Source organism: Mus musculus, chromosome 1 (assembly GCF_000001635.26).
Source record: "Mus musculus strain C57BL/6J chromosome 1, GRCm38.p6 C57BL/6J".
NCBI classification, from domain to species: domain Eukaryota; kingdom Metazoa; phylum Chordata; class Mammalia; order Rodentia; family Muridae; genus Mus; species Mus musculus.
This window is the reverse complement of record NC_000067.6, coordinates 182871147-182897798: the sequence shown is the minus strand read 5'-3', so window position 1 is coordinate 182897798 and position 26652 is coordinate 182871147. Positions and strand designations below refer to the sequence as shown.

The window sequence follows — 26652 nt, the reverse complement described above, 5'->3', positions numbered from 1 at the left end:
GCCAGGGACCATTTCGGTAGCAACAGAAGGCAGCCTTGTCTGTGTGCCAGCTGCTAGACCGAGTGTAATTAGGTGGGAAAGGGCCTGAAGCATCCGCACAGGCAAATCACAACCTTGCAATTAAGAAAAGCTACACGGTAATGAAGTGTGAAGATGCCTGTGCTGTGCTCACACTGGGGAACCAGTCAGCCAGCACTGGGCTGCTCTGCAGCAGCTTGGATGCAGCCCCGAGGTGGGCACTGCCCAAGCCCGAGGAGACTGGTACTCGAGAGAGAGCCAAGACGGGTACTCTTCCTTCCTCCATAGCCCTGTCTGTTTCCACACTGAGGTCTGTGGAAGGTGACCTGCTCCCTCGCACTACAGGGACTTTGGGATATTTAAAGGAATTCTGTTGGGACGACACCATTCTTGGAACATCACCAAATTTCTTTCTGTCAGAAGTACCTAGGGTGGGACAATGAACCCTAAGTAACATCTAGGAAGATGCTTGCTATGGGCACAGAGTTGAGTGCTATCAGGCAGGGTGCGGGTGAGTGGTTTGGAGATTGTGATGCTGTGTTTACACAGCAATGGTCTCTCCTCCCCCCACTGCCACCCAGCCTCCAGATGAGAACGATACCCGTGAGCTCCCTGATGCCTGCTGTGCTGTCATTCTTCCTGGGGCCCGGTTGCAACCCTGGTCATTGGTGACCAGGTCAGATGGCCATCCTGCTGCCAGAGGATTTCCCAAAGAGAGGCAGGGATGGCCTGAGACAGCTCTGTGTGCCTCCTGGGAGATGGGACTCTTACCCAGAGGTCTCTGGGACACAACCCAAATAAGGAGGCATGGAAGGGAACAGGTGTGAGAACAAAGTGCAGAGGTGTGGCTGCCTGGATGTTGTCCATGTCAAGGCAGTGACATGTCAGTCACCATATGTCAACTCCTTTAATAAATGGAGCTGAGGACATGGAGTTTCACCAGGGATGGCGTGCAGCTGCCACTCAAGCAATCTGCAACTGCCCACAGCAGTAAGCTCAGGCTTAGCAGCACTCTGCCACTAACGGTGGCAGTGCATACGTCAGGGCAAAGCCCACCCTTTTGATACGGTGTCTCCTTCAGCTGAGTGTTCTAAATCCCACATTTTATTTCTACCACCCACAACCAACGTCACCCACCTCCTGCCCTCCCCACCCCACCCCACCATTAAAGTCACACTTCAAACTGTCGTTTTCTTTTTTAATTTTTAATCAGTCTGTGTTGAGAGAAAACAGGATTCGATCAAGCCTCCGTCCCTCGGTGCTCTAGCAGCACAGTGATTCTATTGGATGAGAGTTTTGTTCATATTTGTCTACAACCCAGAGGAGGGATGGAAACGACACCATGGACCAACATGTATTTGAAGAGACACTTCTGGACTCGAGGCTCTTAAAAAAAATCAAACAATTGCTTAGGCACAACACCCAGTGGGTGCCATGAGACCCTCATGGAAATACGGGATGGCAGGCAGGCAGGGCCAAAGGCCCCCCGAAAGCAAGAGGGCAGGGTGGCTTGGGGCTGGGAGGCCAGCCTTTGGACTGAGCAGGACAAAAAAGAGAGCTGAGGGGCTGGGAGTGGTCTCAAAAGATCCGGCTCCCGCTTCCTTCTCCCTCCAAATGCAGACCGTGTTTACAGAAACTTTCCACTTTGGAAAATAAAAGAATGGTTAGGTTTTAGGGTCGGGGTAGAGTGACAGCAATGACCCACATAGGAAGGCATGAGCAGATAAATTTGAGTGGAGTCTGCCAAATGCCAAAACCAAACATGACCAGGTTACGGGGTCCACCACAAGATGCATCTGAACGTGTTCTCACCATGTGTAAAGCCACGGGTCTATTCCACACCGCAGGTCCACTGCCAGACCACGCCTACAAACATGTCACCAGGGGGCAGCACAGAGCATAGGGGCTTGGCATGAAGAAATTTTCAGAAAGCGGAGTTGGCTTGTTTATCCTTTCCTTTCTCGTTCAAGCCGCCACATCCTGCTTTGATTGGCTGTCCAGGTGTAAGAGATGGTCTGAGTGTCACATGAGAGTCTTTCCTTGGGAGCCCGTCCCTTACTAAGAAGGGCAAAGAGAGGATCTGCTCTTGGGTTTGCAGGTCAACGTGGGCTTTTTTTTTTTTTTACAGAGGCTGACCCGTCCAGATCTAAAGTCCCTAGACAGTTCAAAGCAGATTTTAGAAGCAAATTTATACAATGTGACATGCTTTCAGAGGAGCAGGGAGTGCTGTTAGCAGGAGCAACAGGATGTGTGTGGCACAGTCTCACGCTCTGTAGCAAGAGACACCCAGCTCTGACACAGGGGTGAGGCAGAGAGAGTCCCCTCTGCACTTGGTTCCCTGCTGGTCATGATAAACCCTTGAGTCTCATTTGAAAGCACCGCCTTTGCTGTTGGCCAGACCCACAGTCCTGCTGGAGATGTACGGTATGAATCACTGTCCTTATGTAGATAGATTAAAAATGACCCCTGGTCCCCAAGCTCTGTCCTCCTGTGGTCTCTCTTCAAGGCTCTTTTCCCCAAAGGGGACAGTGGGACTAGCAGGATGTCACCAGGCTATGGGTCCTCTTCCATGAGCGGGATCTCTGGAAAGAAAGCAAGAGATGGTTATTTGCTTAGTTCGACTGAAAGCTACATGGAGTTACAAGCCTCATTAAAACAGCTCCATCCTAGAAATCAGCGGAGAAAGGAAAACGTTAAGTTCCATGTGTCCATTAAAGGTCAAATAAAACAGCGTCCCTTCTCCCCGCCCTGTACACCATCTATCCGCTAGAGAACAATTTGTGACTTTTATATCCAGCTCATAAAAAGGATAATGTTAAACTTTCACCACAAGCCCTCATAGTGGCTTAGGCCAAAATGTCACCATTTCAAGTGCAGAGAGGCAGGGAGGAGCACAGGAAGGGTGCTCTGAGGGGCCAGCAGGCCTGTTTCTACCCTGCTCCTGCTGCACAATGTAGCCACGCTTTACAGAGCTGTGCCAGGCTTCCCTCCCTGGGAAGTGGACCCCTGAATATTCTCATGGGCTATGGTCTTCCTCATGGCAGATGAACCTTTCACTGCACATGGCTAAAGTGACTTCTGAGCACACAGCACTTTTCTGGGGTCAGGTGGGGGTGTGTCACCCCACAGGTGAGGTTGGCAGCAGTCCACTGCACTGGCCTTCCTCAGGGCCCAAAGTGGGAAGATAGGGCCCCAAGTGGGAAGTTAGGGCCCCATGTGCACAGTGGCATTGCCCAGAGAGGGAAAGTAGGCCCTGTATGCATGGTGGCACTGACCCAGAGAGGGAAAGTAGGCCCTGTATGCATGGTGGCATTGACCCAGAGAGGGAAAGTAGGCCCTGTATGCATGGTGGCATTGACCCAGAGAGGGAAAGTAGGCCCTGTATGCATGGTGGCATTGACCCAGAGAGGGAAAGTAGGCCCTGTATGCATGGTGGCATTGACCCAGAGAGGGAAGGTAGGCCCTGTATGCATGGTGGCATTGACCCAGAGAGGGAAGGTAGGCCCTGTATGCATGGTGGCATTGACCCAGAGAGGGAAAGTAGGCCCTGTATGCATGGTGGCATTGACCCAGAGAGGGAAGGTAGGCCCTGTATGCATGGTGGCATTGACCCAGAGAGGGAAGGTAGGCCCTGTATGCATGGTGGCATTGATCCAGAGAGGGAAGGTAGGCCCTGTATGCATGGTGGCATTGACCCAGAGAGGGAAAGTAGGCCCTGTATGCATGGTGGCATTGACCCAGAGAGGGAAAGTAGGCCCTGTATGCATGGTGGCATTGACCCAGAGAGGGAAAGTAGGCCCTGTATGCATGGTGGCATTGACCCAGAGAGGGAAAGTAGGCCCTGTATGCATGGTGGCATTGACCCAGAGAGGGAAGGTAGGCCCTGTATGCATGGTGGCATTGACCCAGAGAGGGAAGGTAGGCCCTGTATGCATGGTGGCATTGACCCAGAGAGGGAAAGTAGGCCCTGTATGCATGGTGGCATTGACCCAGAGAGGGAAGGTAGGCCCTGTATGCATGGTGGCATTGACCCAGAGAGGGAAGGTAGGCCCTGTATGCATGGTGGCATTGATCCAGAGAGGGAAGGTAGGCCCTGTATGCATGGTGGCATTGACCCAGAGAGGGAAAGTAGGCCCTGTATGCATGGTGGCATTGACCCAGAGAGGGAAGGTAGGCCCTGTATGCATGGTGGCATTGACCCAGAGAGGGAAGGTAGGCCCTGTATGCATGGTGGCATTGACCCAGAGAGGGAAGGTAGGCCCTGTATGCATGGTGGCATTGACCCAGAGAGGGAAGGTAGGCCCTGTATGCATGGTGGCATTGACCCAGAGAGGGAAGGTAGGCCCTGTATGCATGGTGGCATTGACCCAGAGAGGGAAGGTAGGCCCTGTATGCATGGTGGCATTGACCCAGAGAGGGAAGGTAGGCCCTGTATGCATGGTGGCATTGACCCAGAGAGGGAAGGTAGGCCCTGTATGCATGGTGGCATTGACCCAGAGAGGGAAGGTAGGCCCTGTATGCATGGTGGCATTGACCCAGAGAGGGAAGGTAGGCCCTGTATGCATGGTGGCATTGACCCAGAGAGGGAAGGTAGGCCCTGTATGCATGGTGGCATTGACCCAGAGAGGGAAGGTAGGCCCTGTATGCATGGTGGCATTGACCCAGAGAGGGAAGGTAGGCCCTGTATGCATGGTGGCATTGACCCAGAGAGGGAAAGTAGGCCCTGTATGCATGGTGGCATTGACCCAGAGAGGGAAGGTAGGCCCTGTATGCATGGTGGCATTGACCCAGAGAGGGAAGGTAGGCCCTGTATGCATGGTGGCATTGACCCAGAGAGGGAAGGTAGGCCTTGTATGCATGGTGGCACTGAAGAACCAGAGAGGGAAGGTAGGCCCTGTATGCATGGTGGCATTGACCCAGAGAGGGAAGGTAGGCCCTGTATGCATGGTGGCATTGACCCAGAGAGGGAAGGTAGGCCCTGTATGCATGGTGGCACTGAAGAACCAGAGAGGGAAGGTAGGCCCTGTATGCATGGTGGCATTGACCCAGAGAGGGAAGGTAGGCCCTGTATGCATGGTGGCACTGACCCAGAGAGGGAAGGTAGGCCCTGTATGCATGGTGGCACTGAAGAACCGGACTCCTTTACGTCAGTTTTCGCAGATGTGCTGGGACACATCTCTACCTGTGTGTGTTACTGTTCCCAAGTCCCACTTTCAGGTCCTATTCAATTAAAGGACAAGAAGGCACCCTCTACCCCCACATCTTTGGCATCAAAACTGAGATGCTGTAATCTCTCCGGGCTTTCAACTCCATGGCTTGGTACCTTTTGGGGGGCCTGGTGAAATTTCTATTCCTGGGCTCATTACTCACAGAATACTGATCATTCTTTGCTAACAACTGGCCTGTTGGTAGCCCTACAAGTCGAGAGAATGAGAAGCAATGCCCGTCGGGTGAGAAGCAGGCCCGTGGCCTGACCCTGCGCTGGGGCGCTAGCCACAGCTTTGGAAATGCTTACCATCTGCAATGTCGATGCCCGGGCTTGTGGATGCCACCTCCCCTGCTGTGCTTGAAATCGTGTCAGGGGTGTCCGGGGCAGGGCGGCTGCCCCCTTGGCACATGGGGGGTGAATATAGACTCTGGAGCATCTCCGAGGAACCCGAAGTACTGTCACAGGTTTCTGACTCCCCAGGGCCTGTGTCCGTGTCCCCGGAGCCGGGGTATGCTGGAGGGCTCTGGTCATCCACAGGTAAAGGACAGCCCTGGCCCACGGAGGCCGGGTACCCCGGGCCTAAGGCACTCGAGCTACCGTTCACAGCCTCATCATAGGTCGGGAGCATGACGGGCACTCCATCCACGACCACAAAGTCGGGGTCACTGCTGGAACTCCTGGGAGGACCCCTGTGCAAAGGGAACAATGGAAACACATCAGGGTCTACGTCACCCCAGGAATGAGGCAGAGAGGTTTTCTGTTGATCAATCTCTATACTAAGGAAGGATGGGGACACTAAGTGCCCAGAGAGGACTGCCAGTCTGTACTCACTAGGCTGCTTCTTTGTAAAAACAACAACAACAACAACCAAAACCCCACTCCAGTCATTTTAGAGAGGTAGACAAAACACAATAGAAAATAGAAAAGATGAACTACTAATTTCCATCTCTGACTGTGCCGTGCCAATTACCCAGTTCATGATTGTCTATTCATGGCCACCTTAGACCCAGTACAACACCATGGGCCAGGCTGAACCTGCACAGTTGCTGTGAAGGTTTTAGGTGGCAGAGAAGCCAGGCTACCATCCTGGCAGGTGCTCTCTGCTTTGTGGATCACATGTACAGCTCCTGGCCTGGCCCCCCGTGCCTGTTATCACTGTGAGCATGCATGGCTGCACCCGACCCTACGTAATGGGTGTCAGCAACATCTGCATCCATCTGACCACCAGGCTCTACTCCTGGCCCCAGAAGAGCCCAGAGCAGTAAGCTGCTTACAGCTTGATTATTTCTGTTGGGGACCTGGAGTTGAAAGCTGTGGCCAGAGAAGAGAGAGTGATCTGTCTTGCTGTAATGGTGCCCAAAACGCTTCTGGGAGGGCACACGAGATGCCTGGGCATGGCTTTTGTCGGGGACTGGCGGCATCAGCCCTCGCTGTTCACTAACGTGAGAGGGACAACCTCATGCTCGCGGCTTTGAAACATCTTGTAAAAGCTTAGTGTTATGGCAGCTGCCTTTTTGCTCCAGAGAGAGAGGTTACCAGAAAAGGCAAGAGATGATAAGAGGACTGCGCTCCCTAGAAGGTGGGAGGCAGAAGCAGGGAGAGCCTGGCGCTGCTAGGCGTGTGCCTGGATGCTCACTCCCCTCTGGGCAGCCCGTGGCCTCCCATTAGCCTTCTGGCTCACTCGGGGCTTCTTCCTTGTTCCTTGCTTTTTGAGATGTCAGACCAGAGCAGGCAGATAGTGCCATCTCCTTTCTCACCCTAACAGGCCATGGTCAGGCCACACTCCCCTCTACACAGTCAACCCATGTTGTGTGACTTTGATATACTTGGATCTCAAATACCTGGAACCCAGAGAACACTGTCATCTATCCTTGGCATGCCTGGGTACCTTGTATTCTGTTTGGACAGATGACACCATTTCCCCTAAACAACTCAAGGACATTGTAGGAGCATCAGGTGAGGCTGAAAAGATTTCAAAAACACCCTAGTAGTCTATATTTTGGAAAACTCTTCCAAGCATAATATAATATATATTCAAAGCATAATATGTATATGTGTGTGTGTGTGTGTGTGTGTGTGTGTGTGTGTGTGTGTGTGTGTGTGTGTGTGTATTTTGCTTTGTGGGCCATTTGAAAGTCTGCTAATGCACCATAAATCACAGCTGTGAGGTCTAGCTTTCTCTTTGTGATCCTTTGGCTTTCTTGAGAAACTGTAATTGCTTAGTGATAGAACATGGTCCCTAGATTAATAAATAATAATGCTGAGGACCCTGAGAGCAGATGGAAAGTTTGGGAAAGAAAGAAAGGTAGGTTCCTGAACCTCAGCAAAGGCTATGTGATGCTACCAAGGAGGTGCTAACATGCGTCTGGGCCTGGGGAGGACATGAGTGCCTCCTGGCTCCGCCCAGCACATGTACCTTATGGTTCTGACCTATGGTGCTTCTGTTGTCAGAATCAGGAGCATGGCTAAGTGAGATGAGGCTGTTTGGATATAGGGACTTGGGGAAGATGCCACTTCTGTCCCTCTCCACACTCCTGGGATGTGAGAGAGACACAGTTGGGTTGGAGGGAATGGAATAGTTGGTTCTTCCTTTTTGAAGGCCCAAGCAATTGACCTTTTCTCATGAACCTCACATTCCTTGTTCTGATGACTAGGTTCCACGGTGAGGGCAACTCAGGGATGTGGGTGACTGACTTAGCTGTGAGGTGACAAGGCCCAGCTCTGTTGTGAGGAGGACTCCGGTGTGCAGACACCAACCTGAGCCTTCTGGTGCAGCCAAGGAGGAAAGAGAGTCATTCTCTAAAGACCCAGATCCCCTCCCAGGCCCTTTCTGGTTTCTCACTTAGGCCTGCTCTCCTTCCAGAAGCTTCCTTTGGAATTGGCTGACCTCTGCTATGTCACATCCCTGACCTTGTCCTCCACAGGTATGTGCAAGTCATCTTTTAGGGATGCAACAAGTGGACCATGATGGGAGGTGCTCCTGATGGGGTGTGCACAGCTTGCATCCCTGGCCTGGTTCCCTTCTCCAGTCCTCCACACTGCCTGCTTTAGAATGGACTACTCAGGGAGGCAGGAATGTGTTGTGGGTTACCATGGGTTACCATTGTATACTGATGTTAATTCTTCTTCTTCAAGAGGGGTTGCCCTAACAAGGAGTAGATCACGTACTCAGGTGATTTCATGTAAACCTTCCCATTCTAACTGGTCAAATAAAGGCTATAGCCTGTAATTGGGCAGTGGTAGGTAAAGGTGGGGCTGGATATTTTAGAAAGTGGGGGAAGAGTAGGGAACAAGAAAGTAAGAAGATGGAGGAAGAAGTGGCAGAAGAAAGAGAGCAGGACCACATAGCCTGGAGAAGCCACAAAGAGCAAGGGGTCTCATAGCTGGGGAATAGATTAGTGTAGTGGTAAATCTGTCCAATCTAGGTATACAACTTATAAATATTATAACTGAGTTGTGTGTTTTTGCACGGGTATATTTTAGGTTAGAGACTTACTACAACAAATTGGCGCCCAAAGTGGGGCACAAACCCATGACCTGGGATTAAGAGTCCCATGCTCTACTGATTGGAGGGCCTGTCCTCACCATGGTGCTTTCTCCATGACAGCCTACCAAGACCCTTAAGTTCTACCCTCATCTGTGTTCTCTGCTGCACTGACCTCGGGGGGAAGTGGGCCTTGAACTTGGTCTGGAACATTCTGGCCAGGATGACGAGCAGTAACACCAGCAGCACGCTGGTGGCTGTGAACGCCACGATCTTCCACGTGGTCAGGAGGGTCTCGTGGGTGCTGGGCCACGTTTGTTCTGCCATGAGAGATAACAGAGCCAGGCATGAGGTCATCTGGTACATGAGGTATTCATGGTATGCCTCCTGGGATTTGAGAGACACACCCTATTTCCAGTATAGCTGGTAAGTCATGTTAAGACCCATACACTAAAACCCATCTCTAGCATGGGTTCTTCTGGATTGGAGACATATTGGCAGGTGATACATGTGTAGACACTATTGTGGCTGTAGACATGCATGTGCATGTTACAGGCTGAGCCTGAGACCCTGACACAGGACAAAGCAACAATGTAACTGCTTCTTGGGAAGAGAGTGAAAGGTATCCTTCTGCCCTGTTCTGGGCCCCTTCTGACATGGTCCAAAGCTCTGTTCTTGGATGAAGGATAGAGTTTGCAAGGGCTTTAAAGACCAAGGGTACATGGTCATTCCTTGGCCATCACTCCACCCTCTGTGGTATCTGCCAGATAAGAGAAGTAAGAACAGACCCTTCCAGAACAGATTTTTATCCTTTTGCTCCCAGGAAATCCCATCCCATGATCCCACTTAGTGGTCATCCTCTTAGACTCAGTGCCTCTCCTCTTGCTGGCTCACATAACATCTCCATGCCTTCAGATACACAGCATGACACTGGATAAGAAAGTGTACAACCACCATTGCTGGCTGGGGCAGCAGCCATGGCAATGATCTGAAAAATGCTGGAGAGAGTGGGCAGAAATTGGAAGAACAGGGGGAAGGGTGTGTGCTGATGCCAGGTCTCCTTCATGGGGCCACTTCCCGAGTGTGCTGGGACAGGTAGCAAAGATGGCTTGCTATCTCATATCATTTACTCTGAGACAGTGGAGCCTGTATACAGTCTCCACTTGTGTGAGGTCAGTTCTTAAGCACAATAATATTATTTGGAGAGAAGGGTGGGTTCATGCATGATTCATGTTCCATGTACATATTTCTGGTTACACCTATGGGGCTGCATCCTTGCCAGTGGGTGGCAGTAAGGCTGTGAGAAATTGCAGAAGTTGAATTTCTCCATGGGTACCAGAGCTTTGGCTCACTTTAAAAGTATTCCTGATCTTCTGTAACAGGCCTGGAATCCCTTCTCAGAGGCCACCCACATCCATAATGGTCAATTTCTACAGCCTGGACCTGAGGCTCATGATAGGATGGGAGTGGATACCATTGAGGACATAGTATGACCACAGCTTGAAGGCTGCCCTCAGAGGACCAGCCTCCACTAAGGGTGGGGCCTCCGATCTCACCTGATTTGATGCAGTAGACTTGGTAGGAAGGAAACCACTCTCCATACTGGCAGGTGATGTACTTGTAGTCACTGGTGAGGCTGTAGCCAGGATCACAGTAGAACTCCACCACAGTTCCATGGTTGTAGCGCTCACAAGGCCTCGGGTGGCAGATGAAATCTCCGTGACTTACCATAGGAGGTAGTGGACAAACTTGGGCAGTTGGGGAGAATAAAAGTTTCAGTACCACAGGCTCCAGGCAGGAGTCACCCAGACACAATACAGGCATGGCCAACCGCAGCTACTTCAGGATGTACTTACACTCAGAACACCAGATGAAGGCACAGGCCAGAGACAGCCCATGTTTCCACAGGATGTCAGTGGGAGCCTGCTAGGATATTCTGAGCACGAATGTCATGTGTTGTAAAGTACATAGTAAAAGAAGCTCATCGTACAATGAGGAGCGTATGCCTGTTTAGTAGAGAGCATTAAGCTACTCTATTAATAATGCATGCTATTATATGCCAGACAGCCTCGTAAATAAAATTAAGGTATTTATGGACAAAAGCTTTACCCAATGGCACAGTGGTGCCAAGTCTGCTTCTGTTACCAAAGCCGTCTCCTGGAACTGTTTAAATTGGGGGTCTGTGGTCCCACCTCACCCTCATACCCTGCTGGGGTTTGGCCAGTGACAAGCATGTAGGGGTTCTCCCACTTCTGTTTGCAGACTTAGCCTTGGCCCCTCACACACTGGTGCTGCTGGAGCAATGGGAGGAAGAATTGAAAGTCTGAAGTCCTAGGCTGTCTTCTGTCAACACTCTGTGCAACCTTAAACAAGTCACTGAACCCTCAGGAAGCCCCAGGTTCCTCCTCCATCTCACTCTGCTCCTGATGGTGGTTAAAGGTTTTCCGAGCCACATTGTCTGATGTTAGGGGAAGAAAGTGGTTTCCAGTCTCCCACCCTGAGATCATGCCTGGGCTGCAAGTGTGGATCTGTCTACATTTCTGACAGTGGATAGTTTTAGTGGAGCTTCCTGCTTATCCATCTCATGCCACAAAGAGACCTTCTGTCTGCAGGACTCAGAACTGAACAGCTTGTCACTCAAATAGTCTCCAGGAAACAAGGGAGCTGCAGTTTACCAATACCTGGTGTGTACACCACACCTCAGAAACCATGATAAAGGTTAAAAACCAAGACAGACAAATCCAAAATCGAGTCAACTTTGTGACCCTTCCTGGGAGTAACAAAATACTCTGCCTAGTACAACCCACTCAACCCCTGCCCCCGGCACTATGTACCACACTTCAAATTGGCCAAAGTTTTCAGAGAACATATGGGGGTACACCTTTTGGTGTATATTCCTCAAGCTGGATGACAAGATGGGTCCCTGATGGAGGTGTCCCAAGATACACCCCAATCTCTAATCCTGCAAAGAATGGTACAATGTAGATCTTACCAGCTCTCTTGCAGATGAGGGGACAGGCTAAGAGGAGCCACAGGTGAATGGGAAGGAGCTGAGGCTTGCCAAACATAGGTACAGAACTGAACTTGGGCAGAATAATGCAGCAGCATCCTCATGAAAGCCAGGAGTGTCTGGGGGCTGTCCTTAGGGATGCTGCTAAGGCCTAGTAATAGTGTAATAGTGGTTCAGTGGGGCTGGGCAGGTCCTGAGCATCAGGGGAACTCCATGAGGAAGGAGAGAGATGGCAAAAGCAACTGGGAAGTTTCAAGGTTATAAGCAGCAGGCTACTGTCACCCCTGGCTGGTTGGAAGAAGGGGTTGTTGGGGTCCTAGTAGAAAGCAGAACAGTAGAGGTCTATGATGGAGAAGTAGGAGTCAAAGCTACTGACTCTAGGGTAAAGAGAGTGAGTGGGACATTGGAAGCAACTTCCTGCAGGGACTCTAGGCAGTGAGGTCTGTGGCAGGGAGCCCACCTGGAACAGTATGCACAGGGAAGGAAGGACCCAGAGGTGGATCTGAAGCCCAAGGTGTGTGCAGTTAAATGGTGGCTGGTGAGAGGATCCCTCCAGGTATGCACTGGGAAAATCGGAGTCTGAGTTCTGACCTTAACACTGAAGAGCTTTCTGCTGCCTGGGGGTGTCCTCTGGGCTGGCACATACCTTCCTCCTCACTGCCCACACCATGGCACAATGTTCCCATGCACTGCTAACCTGTTTCCACAAAGAGCTCTGTCTAGATTGGCCATCCACTGGTGTTCAGGAGGTAAGTAAGATGGGCGCCAAGAATGGCTGGTAAGCAGGAAGGACAGAGAAAGGGAATCTACAATGTTTATACCTCTGAGAACTCCAGGGATGCAACAGCATGGGCTCCTCCTTTGTGTAGTCTGTCCTCTGTGTCACTGTCTTGCCACTGGTCCTTGTGAGGCTAATTGGAGGGTACCCAGTGGTCTCCAGGGATGACAGGCCCAATTGCCTGCCCAAGGGACCCTAATACCCGCTGTGAGCACTGTATATTAGGGGAGACCCTCCTGTAGGCAAAGGTATAGGAAGAGTCTGTCTACCAACAGATGAACAGATAAAGGAAATGTGATACATACCATGGAATATCACTCAAACTTAAAAGGGAGAACTCTGCCATTTTCAAATACATGGATGAACACCATGCTAAATTATGCTAAATGTAAAACACCAGAGGCAGAAAACTCTGCATGGTTGTGAGTTCACCAGTGTGGAATGTGCGTGTGCATGTGTGTGTGTGTGTGTGTGTGTGTGTGTGTGTGTGTGTGTGTAACTAACTGTATAACCCAGGCTGTAGAAGTGCTAAGCTATGCCCTTAAAAATCTTCCAAAAGTAGACCTCAGCTCTCACCTCTGGTCAAAGGCAACTATGGGGAGATGGAAATGGTCGAGGCTCAGGTCTAGTAAAAATCTCACCATGGGGGTATACACCCATATGTATCAATGCACCATGGTATATACCCATATGTATCAATGCACCATGGTATATACCCATATGTATCAATGTACCATGGTATACACCCATATGTATCAATGCACCATGGTATATACCCATATGTATCAATGCACCATGGTATACACCCATATGTATCAATGCACCATGGTATATACCCATATGTATCAATGCACCATGGTATACACCCATATGTATCAATGCACCATGGTATACACCCATATGTATCAATGCACCATGGTATATACCCATATGTATCAATGCACCAAGGTACACACCCATATGTATCAATGCACCATGGTACACACCCATATGTATGAAACTGATGGAAAAAAAAACTACACCATGTGGCAAGGTGTTCCTATTCAGTAGGCTTCCTGGGCAAGCCCCAAGGGACACCATAGGGTTGGAAAACTACCAGACTGGGTCTCAAGAGCTACAACATCTCATGAGGGAAGCCCAACATCAATGTGTGTAAGTGGCTATGAGCAGGGTTTCCCCTCACTTGGCAATGGACTCATGATGCTCGATGCTCTTAAGAATGGCTTCTCCCGTACAACCAGTGTGGTGTAGTTGTCCACATCTGGGTTCAAACTCTTGCTCTAGCAGTGATGATGTGAAACCCCTGTGCTTGGGACACCGGGCAGGCAGCATAACGCTTTACTGAGACGCAATCACTAGTGCCCAGGTTGTTGGAGGATCAGACGCTCTCTGCAGACTGTGTGCCCAGCAAGTTCTGGCTAAGTGATGGTCATTAGCTTCACCAGTGCTCAGGCTCACTGGAGTTCTGCTGCATCCTTCTGTCCGTCTCAGGATGGACATTGCTCAGATCCTAAGCCTGCTCCGTACACAGCGAGGAATGCCAAGAAACACCAGAGCAGCACCAAACATTCGGAGGACCTGGAGTCACGGACCCCATGTTTCTTCAGAGATCGGTGGTGGTCACTAGTGGGGGAGGAGGTTTATGCTCTCTCACAGTCAGCACATGATGGAGACATGCTTCCTCCAAGGGGAAAACCTATCTGCACACCTGTGTTCTAACGGCTGCTCCTGCAAACACCATTAGCTTCACTAAACCTCCATGTGGGTAGCTTGGGGGACAGGGTGTTTCTCATGACTTGGAGGGAAGCAATCAAAGTATTCATTAGAAACTCGCTGGGCTGGGAAGATGGCTCATTCAATGAAGTGCTTGTCATGAAAGCCTGAGATTGGAACCCAGCAAACCTGAATCTGATATCCAGGAAAATATGTGTGTGTGTGTGTGTGTGTGTGTGTGTGTATTAAAGCCAGGTGTGTTGTGCACACTTGTAATCCCAGTGCTGGGATAGGTGGAGATGGGTGGATCTCTGGGACTCACTGGACAATCAGCTTAGCCTAGATGTCAAGATCCTGGCCAGTGAGAGACTTAATATCAAAATCAGGGTTGAAATCATCCTGAAGAATGACAACTCTGGCCTACACACACACACACACACACACACACACACACACACACACACACACACACACACACTTATCCCCACAGACATGCATATACATACATAAAGACAGACAGACATGTACATACATACATATCAGAAAAGTTATAAATATAAAGCTTATTTCAAAATCCCAATATGGGGCTCAAGGGACTCTCACTACCACCTAACACTGCCCTACCATGACTCTCTCTGTCATCGTCCCCACAGCCTAGGAGGCAGACAGATTGACAGACACACTTGCCCACAGAGTGACTCAGGCTCAGGGCCCTATGTTGCACATCTGTGTGGACCCATGTATTCTAGAGTCACCCTGCAGCTCTGCACCACGGCTTCAACTCAACACTCTTTCCACTCCTGACTCAGAGCCCCTCAGCTGTGAGCTTTCAGCAAAAGCTGTGGGTGGCAAGAACAAAGAGTGAGTCTTCAGCAACTTTAGTTTTTAAAGGTTTTTTTTTTTTTTTTTTTTTTTTTTTTTTTTATTTAGAGAGGGTCAATCACCAGTAGTCCCTGCTTTCCAGAGGACTGCAAGCCTGCGTGCGTGTTGGGGAGTTACAGGGAGAATCCGAGTGAGGCTCTGCCGAGGCTCAGCCAGGAGTGGATCTTAATTACAGCCTCCCAGGGCTCACTGCTCTGCTCCTCATTCTCCATCGCCAAACAGAGGGTTATGTCTCCCTGCAGAGCAGGGGAAATTTCTACCTGCCGAATGGTTGCAGACTAGCTTTCTATCAGTCATTCATAGAACTTGACAGAGGTGAGACAGAGGTAGAGCAGAGGAGAGGAGAGAAGAGACAGCGAGGTCAGAGACTACCGTCTGCTCTGTGCTGGATACCAATGGCCAGAGCTGGAGCTGGACGGGCAAGCTGGAGGCCTGCTATCAGACCCCAGACACTTCTCTCTCCCCCATCCTGCCTATTGGGAATTCCCCCAGGCAGTCCTCTTCCTTGCTGCCAAGGTCTGTCCCCAGTGTGCACCCTGGCTCTCTCCCCTCCTTGGATAGAGTACAACAAAAACACCCACAGCCTTCCTGGGCCCTTTGTGCATTCTGTATGACTACATTCATGTTTCTCTACTTAAACAATCCATCCTAAGTCTAGTGAATGCCTCTCTATGAGCTGTTGGGTTCAGTTTGCTGATATTTTGTTGTGGATTTCATATAGCATCCCTGTCTGGTTAGAGTGTTAGGACTGTGCTGGGCACTCAGAATGAGTTAGGCACCACTCCATTTGCCTCTTTCAAGCAAGAGAAATGATACACACTCACTAGAGTTTAAGGATCACATGGGGGTGAGGGCTCTGAGCAGGGAGCTTGCTAATGAGAGGGCCACACCAGCGGCTTGCTTTCACAGTTAGGATCGAGACCCACAGCCTGGTTACAAGTGAAGCTGTTGGGAACTTTAAGATCATGAAGGACCTTGGCTGGCTGTATGGGATTTCTCCACCTCTGTTGCCTCTCTGCTTCATGAGGGATGCTAGTAATGTTGGTCGGTCCCCTCCCCAAACACTGGCCAAGCAAGCTCCAACTAAGGGTCAGTTAGAGTGCTAGCCCTGACTGTCCCCTCAAACCCCACCTCCCAGCCCCACTGCATGCTCCACACAAAGGACACACAAACCACAGGCACACCCGCCATTGGCTCCATCCTGGCACATACTGGTTCTGCGGTCATTCCTATGTGGATGTGTGAAGGCCCTTCCTGTGGGACACAGCTCAGCTGCCTCACTCTCTGGAGGTCAACACAGTTCAGAAGCCTAAACGGTTTGAGGAAGCGGGAACGGGCTTCCTGGCAGGCCTGGTTAGCTCCTGGGAGATAAATGGCCTTATTCTCTGGGACTTCCTGTGATACACTCAGCCTTGATATACCAGCGTCTTCTCTCACCAAATCAAACGTACGGTTTGAATCTCTTACGTTCCCACAGGCTCATGGTCTGAGCACTCGATCCTCAGCAAGGGATACTATTGTGATGTTTGTGGAGCCTCTGGGAGATGAGGTCTGGCTGTTGGGAGCAGGATACTGGGGAAAGACCTTTGGAGGCAATAGCTGCCCCTACTTATGGTCTGTTCTCTGGTTTCTGGTCCATGACAATCATAACCAGACATTGCTGTCCGCTCCCGGCATGCCTTCCCAAAACAGTGGGCTGAAACTTCTATGAAGCCAGGAGACAAAATAAGTCAACCCCCACCCCCAAGTCCCTTCTCTCAGCTGCTTTGGACACAGTGATGCGTAAGAAGCTAATCCAACAGCCCTTCTGTCCCTTCTCTGACTTCTTTCCAGAGATGATTTACTGCTTCTTTCATAGTGTGCATGACTTGAGGGTCTCTTCAAATCCAGGCAGCAAATGCCATAGTCAAATAATACCGTGGCGGTATTAGAAGCAGGGCCCAGGCTGTTGCCACTATGCCTATATGGGCCAAATGAAACTAAGTCACTTCCCCCTCTCCTGTGTGTATCAGGCCTGCATCCCCATCATCTGAGCTCAAGGAAGGCGAACTACTTACTACTTAAAGCAGAATGAAGTGGGAGAGAAAGCCAGTGCATGTTCTAAGCACATGTTTTCCAGGGTTAGCAGTGGGATAGAGATATGAAAAACCTGCTCTGGGTTTGTTGGATTTTCCATTTTCTTATGTCAGTATGTTGATGATATTATTTAGCTTGTTTTAAAAGTCATTTATTTAACATGCTCCCCTCCCCCACCCCCCACCCTGCCTACATGGTTTTTTTATCTGGCCAAAGAAAATTTCATACCACATGTTCTTGTACTTGAAAGAGCCAGGCTGGAGCTCCAGCCTGCGTACCTCTCTAGGGAGCTTGGCACCCATGACTGTTGAAAGCTGAAGCTCTTTTGTGTGCAATAATATCTCAGGTGTAGACTGGAACCGGAGATGAGGACAGGAGATAATGGTTAGAAGACTGAAGGCCAGGTGTGATGCTTTTTCTGTAATGGAAATGGGCTGTGTATACAGGGAACTGGGGGACTCTGACAATTCTCCAGACACAGGAGGAGGACAGGAAAGGAGAAACAGACCTTCCATGAAGATTTGTGAGGTGGTTTGAATAAGAATGACCTTCATAGGCTCACATATTTGAATGCATAGTAACCAGGGAGTGGCACTACTTGGGAAGGATGAGGAGGTGTGGCCTCGTTGGAGGAGGTGTGGCCTTGTTGGAGGAAGTGTATGACTGGGGGTGGGCTTTAAAGTTTCAAAAGCCGGAGCTAGGCCCCACGGCTTTCCCTTTTCCAGCTGCTTGTGGATCTGAATACAGAATTCTCAGTTAGTTCTCCAACACCACGTCTGCCTGCATCCTGCCGTGTTCTCCGCCATGATAATGAAGTAAGCCTCTGAAACTATAAGCCAGCCCCAATTCAATGTTTTCTTTCTTAAGAGTTGCCTTGATCATGGCGTGTCTTTCCAGCAACAGAACGCTCACCAAGACAGCAGATATGACCGATTAAAGGCCATTGTGAGTGAGGAGTAAGGAACGTGAGAGAAGGAGAAGGAGGAGAGGGAAGCTGTGGGTGGCAGTCTCTGCCAGGGGCAGGTAGGTCCTATGGGGGCATCACTGATGTCTTGGTTCCTTCATGTGGATAATGCAGGATACCCCAGTGGAGTTCAGACCCACCCTGACAGTACAGATTGGACTCCAATTCCGGGAACTTGGAGCTACAGTCTTCTGGAGACCTGGGGGTGTGGCTAGGATATACAGCCATGCCTAAAGGAAGGACGGCTTCCTTGTCAGATGTGATAGAAATTACCCATGAGAGAAGCAGCAACTGATTGATCTGCTATACTTGATAACGAGTTCTCTTCTGGGATCACTGGGAGGCAGTGGATAGAATCTTGCAGTACTGTGGATCCCAAGGACCCTTTAAATCAGTTATTCAGGGAACCCCTAAGGAGATGGCCTTTAGGCTGAAATCCAGAACAGCTCTGTCCCTGGTGGGGTCTCAGATCAGAACCTGGGGCAGCAGCGTTTGCTAAGAGTTTACAACGAAATACTTAGGAAATTCGACTTGACCTTGTTGCAGCATTCATCGTCGGTTTTATCTTCTCTGTATTTAAATGTAATCCAACTACAGTTGAATCAGCAATGAAAGATGGGCCCTGTGCTCCAGCTTTGTCTCTCCTCTCTCTGAAGAATTCATGTCCACCACGGATTATGTCATTGTGGGTCTGCAATGTACTGGGAAATGGCCAAGAAAGTACACAGTTCTTTGGCTATAGAGATGAATGCTGGTCTCATGACAGAGGCATTTGGATGAGGCACTCGTCTGTTGGAGCAATCAAACTCCAGGGACAAGGTGACTCACAGAAGGAAGGGCTTATCAGGGATGAGAGACCATCATGGAGGAGAAGTGGGGCAGCAGGAACAGGGAGTTGAGAGCTCATATTCTCAAGGGCAAACACAAAACAGAGAGGAGCAAACTGGACATGGAGCAAGGCTGAGGCTAGAAACACCCAAAGTCTACCCTCAGTGACACACTTCCTCCAGCAAGGCACACATTCTAAACCTCCCCAAACAGCACCACTAACTGAAGACCAGTGTTCAACTATCTCAGCTTATGGAGGGCATTCTCATCCAAACTACGGCAGTATCCATAGCTTTGTGAGGCAGAAAGGCCTGGAAGAGCTCAGCCAAGAAGTGCCGGGGAAGAGAATGTGCTAGGCAGAGGGGCTGGCACTCTGAAGGTAAGTCGGAGGCAATTGAACCGGAGTCTGGATGGTGCCATGTGCAACAGGAGAGGGAGGGCTGCATAGCAACTAATCCGGGAGACAGATGGACAGTGCACGTGTGGCCCATAGCCCCATGGTAAGAAGTTGGGATTCTGTCAGAAATGTGAAGGGAAGCAGTGAAGGGCAAGCATGGGCACAGCCTGAAGAGCTGGGTCTGGCTTCTCTGTATATGGCTGCCAGTTGGGGTATAACACAGACCTACAGAGCTATTAGGTCCTGCTTGTCATGACCTGTTCAGATGATGGCAGCTTGGACTGTGACAGTGACAGCCAACATGCTTGGGAAGGAAAGAGATAGAATGTCTTTTGAACATTCTAGTTCTATTTCTACGACAAGGTTTTGATAGATGGATTTGGGAACCCCACCAGAGTTCTGGATCTTATCTGTGGTTGGTGTATGCTGCTGGGTGTGGTCCAGCATGGTGGACAATTGGTGATACAGGTAGAGGGACTGGAGGAGGAAGACTGTGAAGAGGTGAGAGGGGAAGGGATCCCTCATGAGCAGGGGTACTTGCTTTGGAGGCAGAACTGGATCTGGACACAGGCCCAGTATCTCCAAGGCCAGGGTGGTAGAGAGATGGACAGACTGCTCTGTAAAGGCTCCCAGTCTCTGAGTGAAGTATGGGGGTTGTGTATTATTTATCATAGTCCTTGAACTGTGTGTGTGTGTGTGTGTGTGTGTGTGTGTGTGTGTATATATATATATATATATACACGCATTAGATTTCTATGTATATATATGTATATGTGTATATATATGTGTGTGTGTATATATATATGCATGCATTAGATTTATATGTATATATATATGTATATGTGTATATATATGTGTGTGTGTATATATATATGCATGCATTAGATTTATATGTATATATATATATGTATATGTGTATATATATGTGTGTATATGTGTATATATGTGTGTGTATATATATATGTGTGTGTATATATATATATTTCAATCCATGCAAAAGAGGACAATAAATTTTAAAAACAGCCTAGGCTCCTCATGAATTTTCATGGAGGCAGGAGGGGTAATAAGTGCAGAACACTGTAATGCCTGGTCTCCAGTGTTTTAAAACTCTTCCAGACCATGAGTATAGATGCGTTCTCTCATCATTTCCTTCTCACTTGTTCTAAAGGCTCACACATGTTCCTCATGTAGGGAAGAGCTTCGGTCATGTAGCTGTATCTGCCCCACAAAGTTAGTGTAAGAGGTTGCTGCCCACCACCAGCCACACTTCTCTCTTATTTCTGAGTATTCCTCCAGCCTACATTGCCCATGGTTCTGTGTCTGTCTTGGGTCTAGTCAATGGATTGTGACTATTAGAAGTAACACACAGGAATGGGTACCATGAGTCCAGGCTAGACCCATGAGTCTCTTCCATATTTTCTAGAATAGGAGTGATTTCACAGAGGGATCTGAAGCCATGACTGAAGACAGTGGAACCCATGGTCCTTGTGAGGAGAGGCAGCACTGACTGGACACCACTCACACCGCACTACGATATCAACGTCTGTTTTGTTGGCACCACAACCCTTTATGAGTGTTCTCAGAGCCCCGCTTTGCTTTACCCTTGGCATGAGGTATAAGTAACGGACATGAGTCCTGCTATGTGAAGTAGCACGCTGCACCTTCTTAATGTGTTCACTGCTGTTACTGCAGCCAGCATGCGCTCTTGCTGCTGTATTAGAGCTATATTTGAACAGTGTCTTAATGCTTTAAGCCAGTGGTTCCCCAGCCCAGACTGCATATTAGAATCACTTGGGGAACTCTGCCTAATTGGTCAGGGCTGGGTCTTGGCCTTGGCTAGCTCTTAAGAACTCCCTGAGTAATTCTAATGGGCAATCCAAGTTAATGTGCCCTGCTCTGTGCAGTTGTGATAGACAGTTGGGGAAAACCGATCTCCCTCCACCTACCAACTGCTGGATGCAGGCTTAGCATCTTCAGCAGAGCTAGGATGGGAACTACACTGCCATAGTATCTGGTCTGGTCTTGATCTTTCACTAAGCCCTTACTATGGGGAACTGGAGTCCACAGATCAGCAGGCAGCTTTGGATGAGCTAGGAGTCTAGAAGTGCAGACTCCAGTCACACCCTAACTTACTGAATCACAAATTTTGTGTTAGAGTAATGCCCGGGTGAGGCACACTCACAATGACGTTAGGGAGGCTAAGGGAGACTTTGTAGACAAGCCTAGGGGCAAGGAGCAAAGGAGCTGGTTCTTAAGCTGTAGTCTGACCTTGAAGAGCAAGGCATGATGGGAAAAGAGCCATGGTTCTCTGTGTTGACCTCACCTTCAGGCAGTCTACTGTATCATCTCTATTGTTCTGCAAGAGGCTATGGTTTCAGGTAGATATGTACAGAATCACTCGACTTCTGCCCTGCAAGAGATCTGCAGGCCTGGAGTAGTTAAAACTGTCACTGTAGCAGCTGTCCCCAGTCCGACTCAAGTTCAGGTAATGAGTCCAGGAAGCTTTCTAGACCCCTGCATGCCAAAGTCATAGCTGTTTCCAAGGTGACACCTGCAAACTTTGCTTTTAGCTCAGGGAAAAAAATCAATAAACGTTATACAGCACATTACATTTTCCACATTTGTTGTAACAACACGGAACGCCAATAAATGTGTCCACCCAAGTAAGTAAACGATCATGAACTGGGCTCTGTCTGTTTCCAGGCTGGGTAGAAAATGGTGTTCACCTGCTCTGAGATACGCTGACAGATGATGTTCAAGATCAATATGACCCAGTAGTCCCAAGGGAGGGGCTGTGATATGCTCTCTAGTTCAGAGTCACTGCAATGGGGTGTTCCTGAGGAAATACAGTATGCACTGCTGATAGCTGCTAGACTTCAGTGTAAAAACAAAAACGAGGCTTCACATAAGCAACGTGAAATGCGCCTGGTGCCACAGCCGCAAAGAAGCCATGGAAGAGCAGGTGAGGCAGCTGGTGCGAACCTGCGATTTACTGACAGTCTTTGCAGCAGGAAAAGAGGGGCTGGAATCAGAAGCTAACATGTGTTTCCATGCTCCAAAGATGCAACTGTTCCCTGAAATGACAGGAGCCTCAGCTAAACTGAGTAGTCTCATCTGCCGCCAGGTGAGAATACACTATGGTGTTCTGAAGTCGGGGTTCCCTTTTCAACACATAACCGGCTTCAGCTGGAACTCCTGATGGCAATTGTGACTTCTTTATTTCTTTAAATGAAACCAGGGGTTCAAGATGAAAGGGAGGCCTGTGCTTTGCAAGGTAGACCAGAAAGCTCTCGTGTAAGAGAGCGTTTGTCACTTGCCTTCTCTCCCTCTCTCTGAAGCTCACAAAGGCCTGCACCACCAGAGACCATGCAAGGCTCAAGGTGGCTAGGATAGCCTGGTGATGCTCAAACTCCCCCTCCACAGGCTAGACCACTCTGGCACACAGATAAATCAGTGTGGGGTTTTCTGAATCTCAAGATTTTTGTTTGTCTTTTTGAAACAGACTCATTGTATAGCCAAGACACACATACAGTCTCTACCCCTCTCCTCTCCTGTCCTCTCCTCTCCTCTCTTCTGTATTTCCCTTAATTACAATAAAAATTTTGCTTAAAAGCACAGAACAGTGAACATTTTAATGGCTCAGTGTTACAAGGTTTCTGACTGGACCCCAATAGTTAACTGTTCCTCATCAGTTGTTTCATTATCAAGTGCAGTTTCTTAGATTAGAGAAAAAGAAAAGAAAACAGAAATAGTGCCGTGTGTGCTTGAGAGGAACACAAGATTAAGTGTTACAACTGTATAACCAAATTAAATCTAGCACCTTTAAAATAAATACTAATACCCCCCTTCGTAAGTGTGAACGCACCAATGGGTGAAATATTGCCCACCAGTACAGAGCAATTAACGGCAGCATTTGGACACCGGACACCGAATTTCGTAAACACACAGCTGTGTGCTTAGTGAACATATGTTTGGCTTAGCCCCTACACCCAGGGATGAAAAGGGATATGGTTGACTCTCTTAGGTTCCCAATCTGAAAAGCTACCATAAGCTCTAGGCAGACATCAGTCTGTTTGAGTCAGACAGAGTTCTTTTTGACAGATACACTCGTACCATTTCCAGTCCACCCCAGAGCACTGGTGGCCAAGGGAACACGAGTACAGGCTTAGGATGTAACTCTGACTCAACTAGCACCTATTCATGTACAGTGCCAGAGGCAGCTAAGAAACTGGAACCTAAGTCCCCCACACTGGACACTGGGCGCTGGCTTTGCAACCAGGGTAATCTAGGGCAACTCAATATAGCACAAATGTGGTGTCTGTTTTATTTTCACATTTGCTTATTTGTGTGTGGAGGGCAGAGAGCTGCCTGTGAGAGTCAGTGTTTTTCTTCAACCACGTGAGTTCCAGGAATTAAATTCAGATCGTCGGGCTTGGCAGCAAGCACCTTTACCCATGGGACATCTTGCTGTCCCCGGCCCCCTAGCAACCTGCCCCCTGTGTTACTCAGACAGGCTGGAAGCAGGAGATGTCTATATGTTAAGCCTTCCTCTTACTGTTTCAAGCATTAACATTAGTCCACCCCGTGTGGTTCTCTGGCCATTCACAGGGCCACTGCGCTTGCCCCAATCCTTGTAACGAACCTCGGAGCCTCAAGCCCTACTTTTAACAAGCCAAACGAAAAGCTACACTGAGAAGCAGGCTCTGCAGGCACTGATGTTAAGACTGCATCACTACTAGGTGCTTTTCTAACCCCTTAATTACTCTCAGCTGCCAGGATCAAAGATCACTTCCTACCAGGAGGCTCCACCTTCTGGTTTCACCTTCCTGGGACCCACAAGGCCCACAGCTCTTCTCACCTCAGTCTCTCAGGCTGAGCCTTGAGTTTTGGGGCCATCTTTTTTCATTCTTAAAAATGTGCGCTTTTTTATTATAAAACTTATAAAAGGCCCTAGCAGACGAGGAGAGAGTATCCAGAGGCAACTGTTGGTCCTGTGTGAGTATGTATACAAGTGTGCACACACACTGTTGGTGAAAGAAAATTAAAATTCAAGGTCCATGACTCATGCGACTTGCTAGTTAGGAAGGCTTTTTGGGCCTAGAGTAAAGAACAAAGGCTGTAAAGTCATCCCAGGAACTGGCTAGCCATAAAGATAGGGAAGACATACAAGAATGTCCGGACTGGCCTGGCGCCTCCCTATCTCCCGCCCTTCTGACCTGGGTTAAATGTTAACCAGATGTTTTGCTGTCTTAGATAAGCACCCGGCCCTCAGAATTCCTGACGCCCTGATCTGCACATACTCTTTTTCTGATGTGTAATCATTCTGCTGATGTTTAAATGAACCAATCGTGTGAAACCTCGCCAATTCCTCCCCCAGCCCCAGACCCTTTTCTATAAAAACCCTTAGCTTTCAAGCCTCGTGGTCAACAACCTCTGTCTCCTGTGTGAGATACGTGTTGGCCTGGAACTCCGTCATTAAACTACCTCATGTGTTTGCATCAAGACAGTCTCTCATGATTCCTTGGGTGCACTCTGATTCGGGAATTGAGTGGGGGTTTCCCCACTAGGTTCTTTCATTGGGTGTGGTTGCAGGTTATGCATAGAAAATGGCTACATCTCAGCCTACGGGCAGAGTTCCTAAGACTTGTGATAGAATTAAGTGTGCCAGTGTTTCCTGCAAGAAAAGGCACATGTTATTCTGTGAAAAGCGCTGTCATGACAGATGAACAAATGCTGAGAGGAAGGGTAGCAAAGAGGCAAGTGGAAGCGAGAACAGAGGCGTGCCCTGTCTGCAAACAAGCAAACAAAGCCTGGGAAGGAGAGAGAGCCAGTACAGAGCCTGTTGCACATGTTGTGCGCAGAGCCCGCACGGCTGGGGGCGCTGAGCGGTGGAGTTTTCAAGTATGATCTGGATGCTGCCGAAGGCACTGCTTCACAAGGCAAGGTGTGCAGGGACCTGTGTGCTGTTCTATGGGCTACTGCTCATATGCCTAGTGCCTCACAAGGGGCAGTAGGTGAGGGGTGGGAGCTGGCAGAGAGAAAGAAAACAAGGAAAATGATCCCAGACCATTCTGCCAGGCTGGCACGGCCCCAATGTGATGCATGTGGGGGATTTACTACTCTCTGTGTTGTACCTGATTGCAAGAGGTTTTATTACTATGAAATACAGGCCATCCTACTTCCCAGAGAGGAAAGGGGAAATAAATCCTGCCTGGCACAGGGGTGGAGGAGATCCTAGGGCTTAAGGGCAAAGATGGAGGATTTCCCACTTGCAGGGGCCAGCTATATCCCAAGCATAATGAAGCCGCCCCTCTCCTGAGGAGCTCAAAGCACTGGCCACGGTTGGTGATTCTCTCTGCTTCTTCCAGGAAGCTGATGCTACGCCTTCCAGAACCTTTGTTCTTGCTCAGCTGTGGGGCAATGGGAAGGACTGCAGGCCATAGCAGGGACATAGTTGGTGAGGACCCTGGACCCAGTAAAGGAACCATTTCCTGCATCTGCCCCCAAACAGGTTCCCCAGGACAAGCGGCCTGCCAGGTGAGAGTGGATGGACTGGGTCTGTGGGGAGGCAGACTCTGGCCTGGTAGGGGAGTGATTTTCCTTTGGGGTCTCTCTGTGGAAGAAGAATCACCTGTCCTGCTCCTTTGGTCTCAGTTGAAATTTCCCCCCTAATGCCATGGACTGGGCCCAGTCGGCCCCCCTCAATCCGTGGGAATCAGGGGTTCGGACAGATGGGCATAGAGTCGGCGGGGATTGACAGACAGACACAGACATGAAAGAGTGTGCTGGATCTGAATGTGATTTGTCAAATCGAGCATCAAACTTTTTATACAGAAGAAAATAGGGAAGTTAGGTGATACACTGTCAAGGTACAATGAGGTTACCGGATTCTTACATAAAACAGAGGAATGTAAACACAGAAGGACTGGCAGGAACCAACTGGGATAAAATTCAATGTTAACAACTGGGATCAAAAACAACCCCACCTTAAGGTCAACTTAAACTTAGAAGCCACTCTCACCAGGCAGGCCCCTTGTCCTGGGGAACCTGTTTGGGGGCAGATGCAGGAAATGGTTCCTTCATGCCCTTGCCATAGTTCCTATTCTAGTCTATTATATAGTCCACCTTCCCCCTAGGCCTAAATACCTGTGTATGAGTGTAACTCAGCTATCTATAGTTCTAAGTATCTACTCTGGTTCCTCCTTAGATCACAAACTTCCTTCTTCCTAGATAATGGTAAATTCCTGCGTAGGGCAGTGACTTAGCTGTCCATGCCCAGGGTTGGCTCAAGGA

At 49.3% G+C, this 26652-nt stretch overlaps 1 protein-coding gene across 8 annotated transcripts in view; it reads right to left on the bottom strand.

Annotated features, from left to right (window-relative positions):
- Positions 1–1202: 1202 nt before the first annotated feature.
- The window catches only part of Susd4 (sushi domain containing 4), a 132553-nt gene continuing 107103 nt past the window's right edge, over positions 1203–26652 (bottom strand). For 3 of the 8 annotated variants that reach the window (NM_001356462.1, NM_001356461.1, NM_144796.5), the window contains 4 exons: positions 10268–10459; positions 8887–9031; positions 5534–5916; positions 1208–2600 (listed from right to left, as the gene is read on the bottom strand). In NM_001356462.1, coding sequence (NP_001343391.1) covers positions 2572–2600; positions 5534–5916; positions 8887–9031; positions 10268–10459 — 749 coding nt within the window. In that variant the 3' untranslated portion in view covers positions 1208–2571. Of the gene's footprint in view, positions 2601–5533; positions 5917–8886; positions 9032–10267; positions 10466–26652 lie in introns of all 8 variants that reach the window. The other 5 variants (XM_030243824.1, XM_006497063.2, NM_001356464.1 and 2 more) reach the window with 3 other exon arrangements.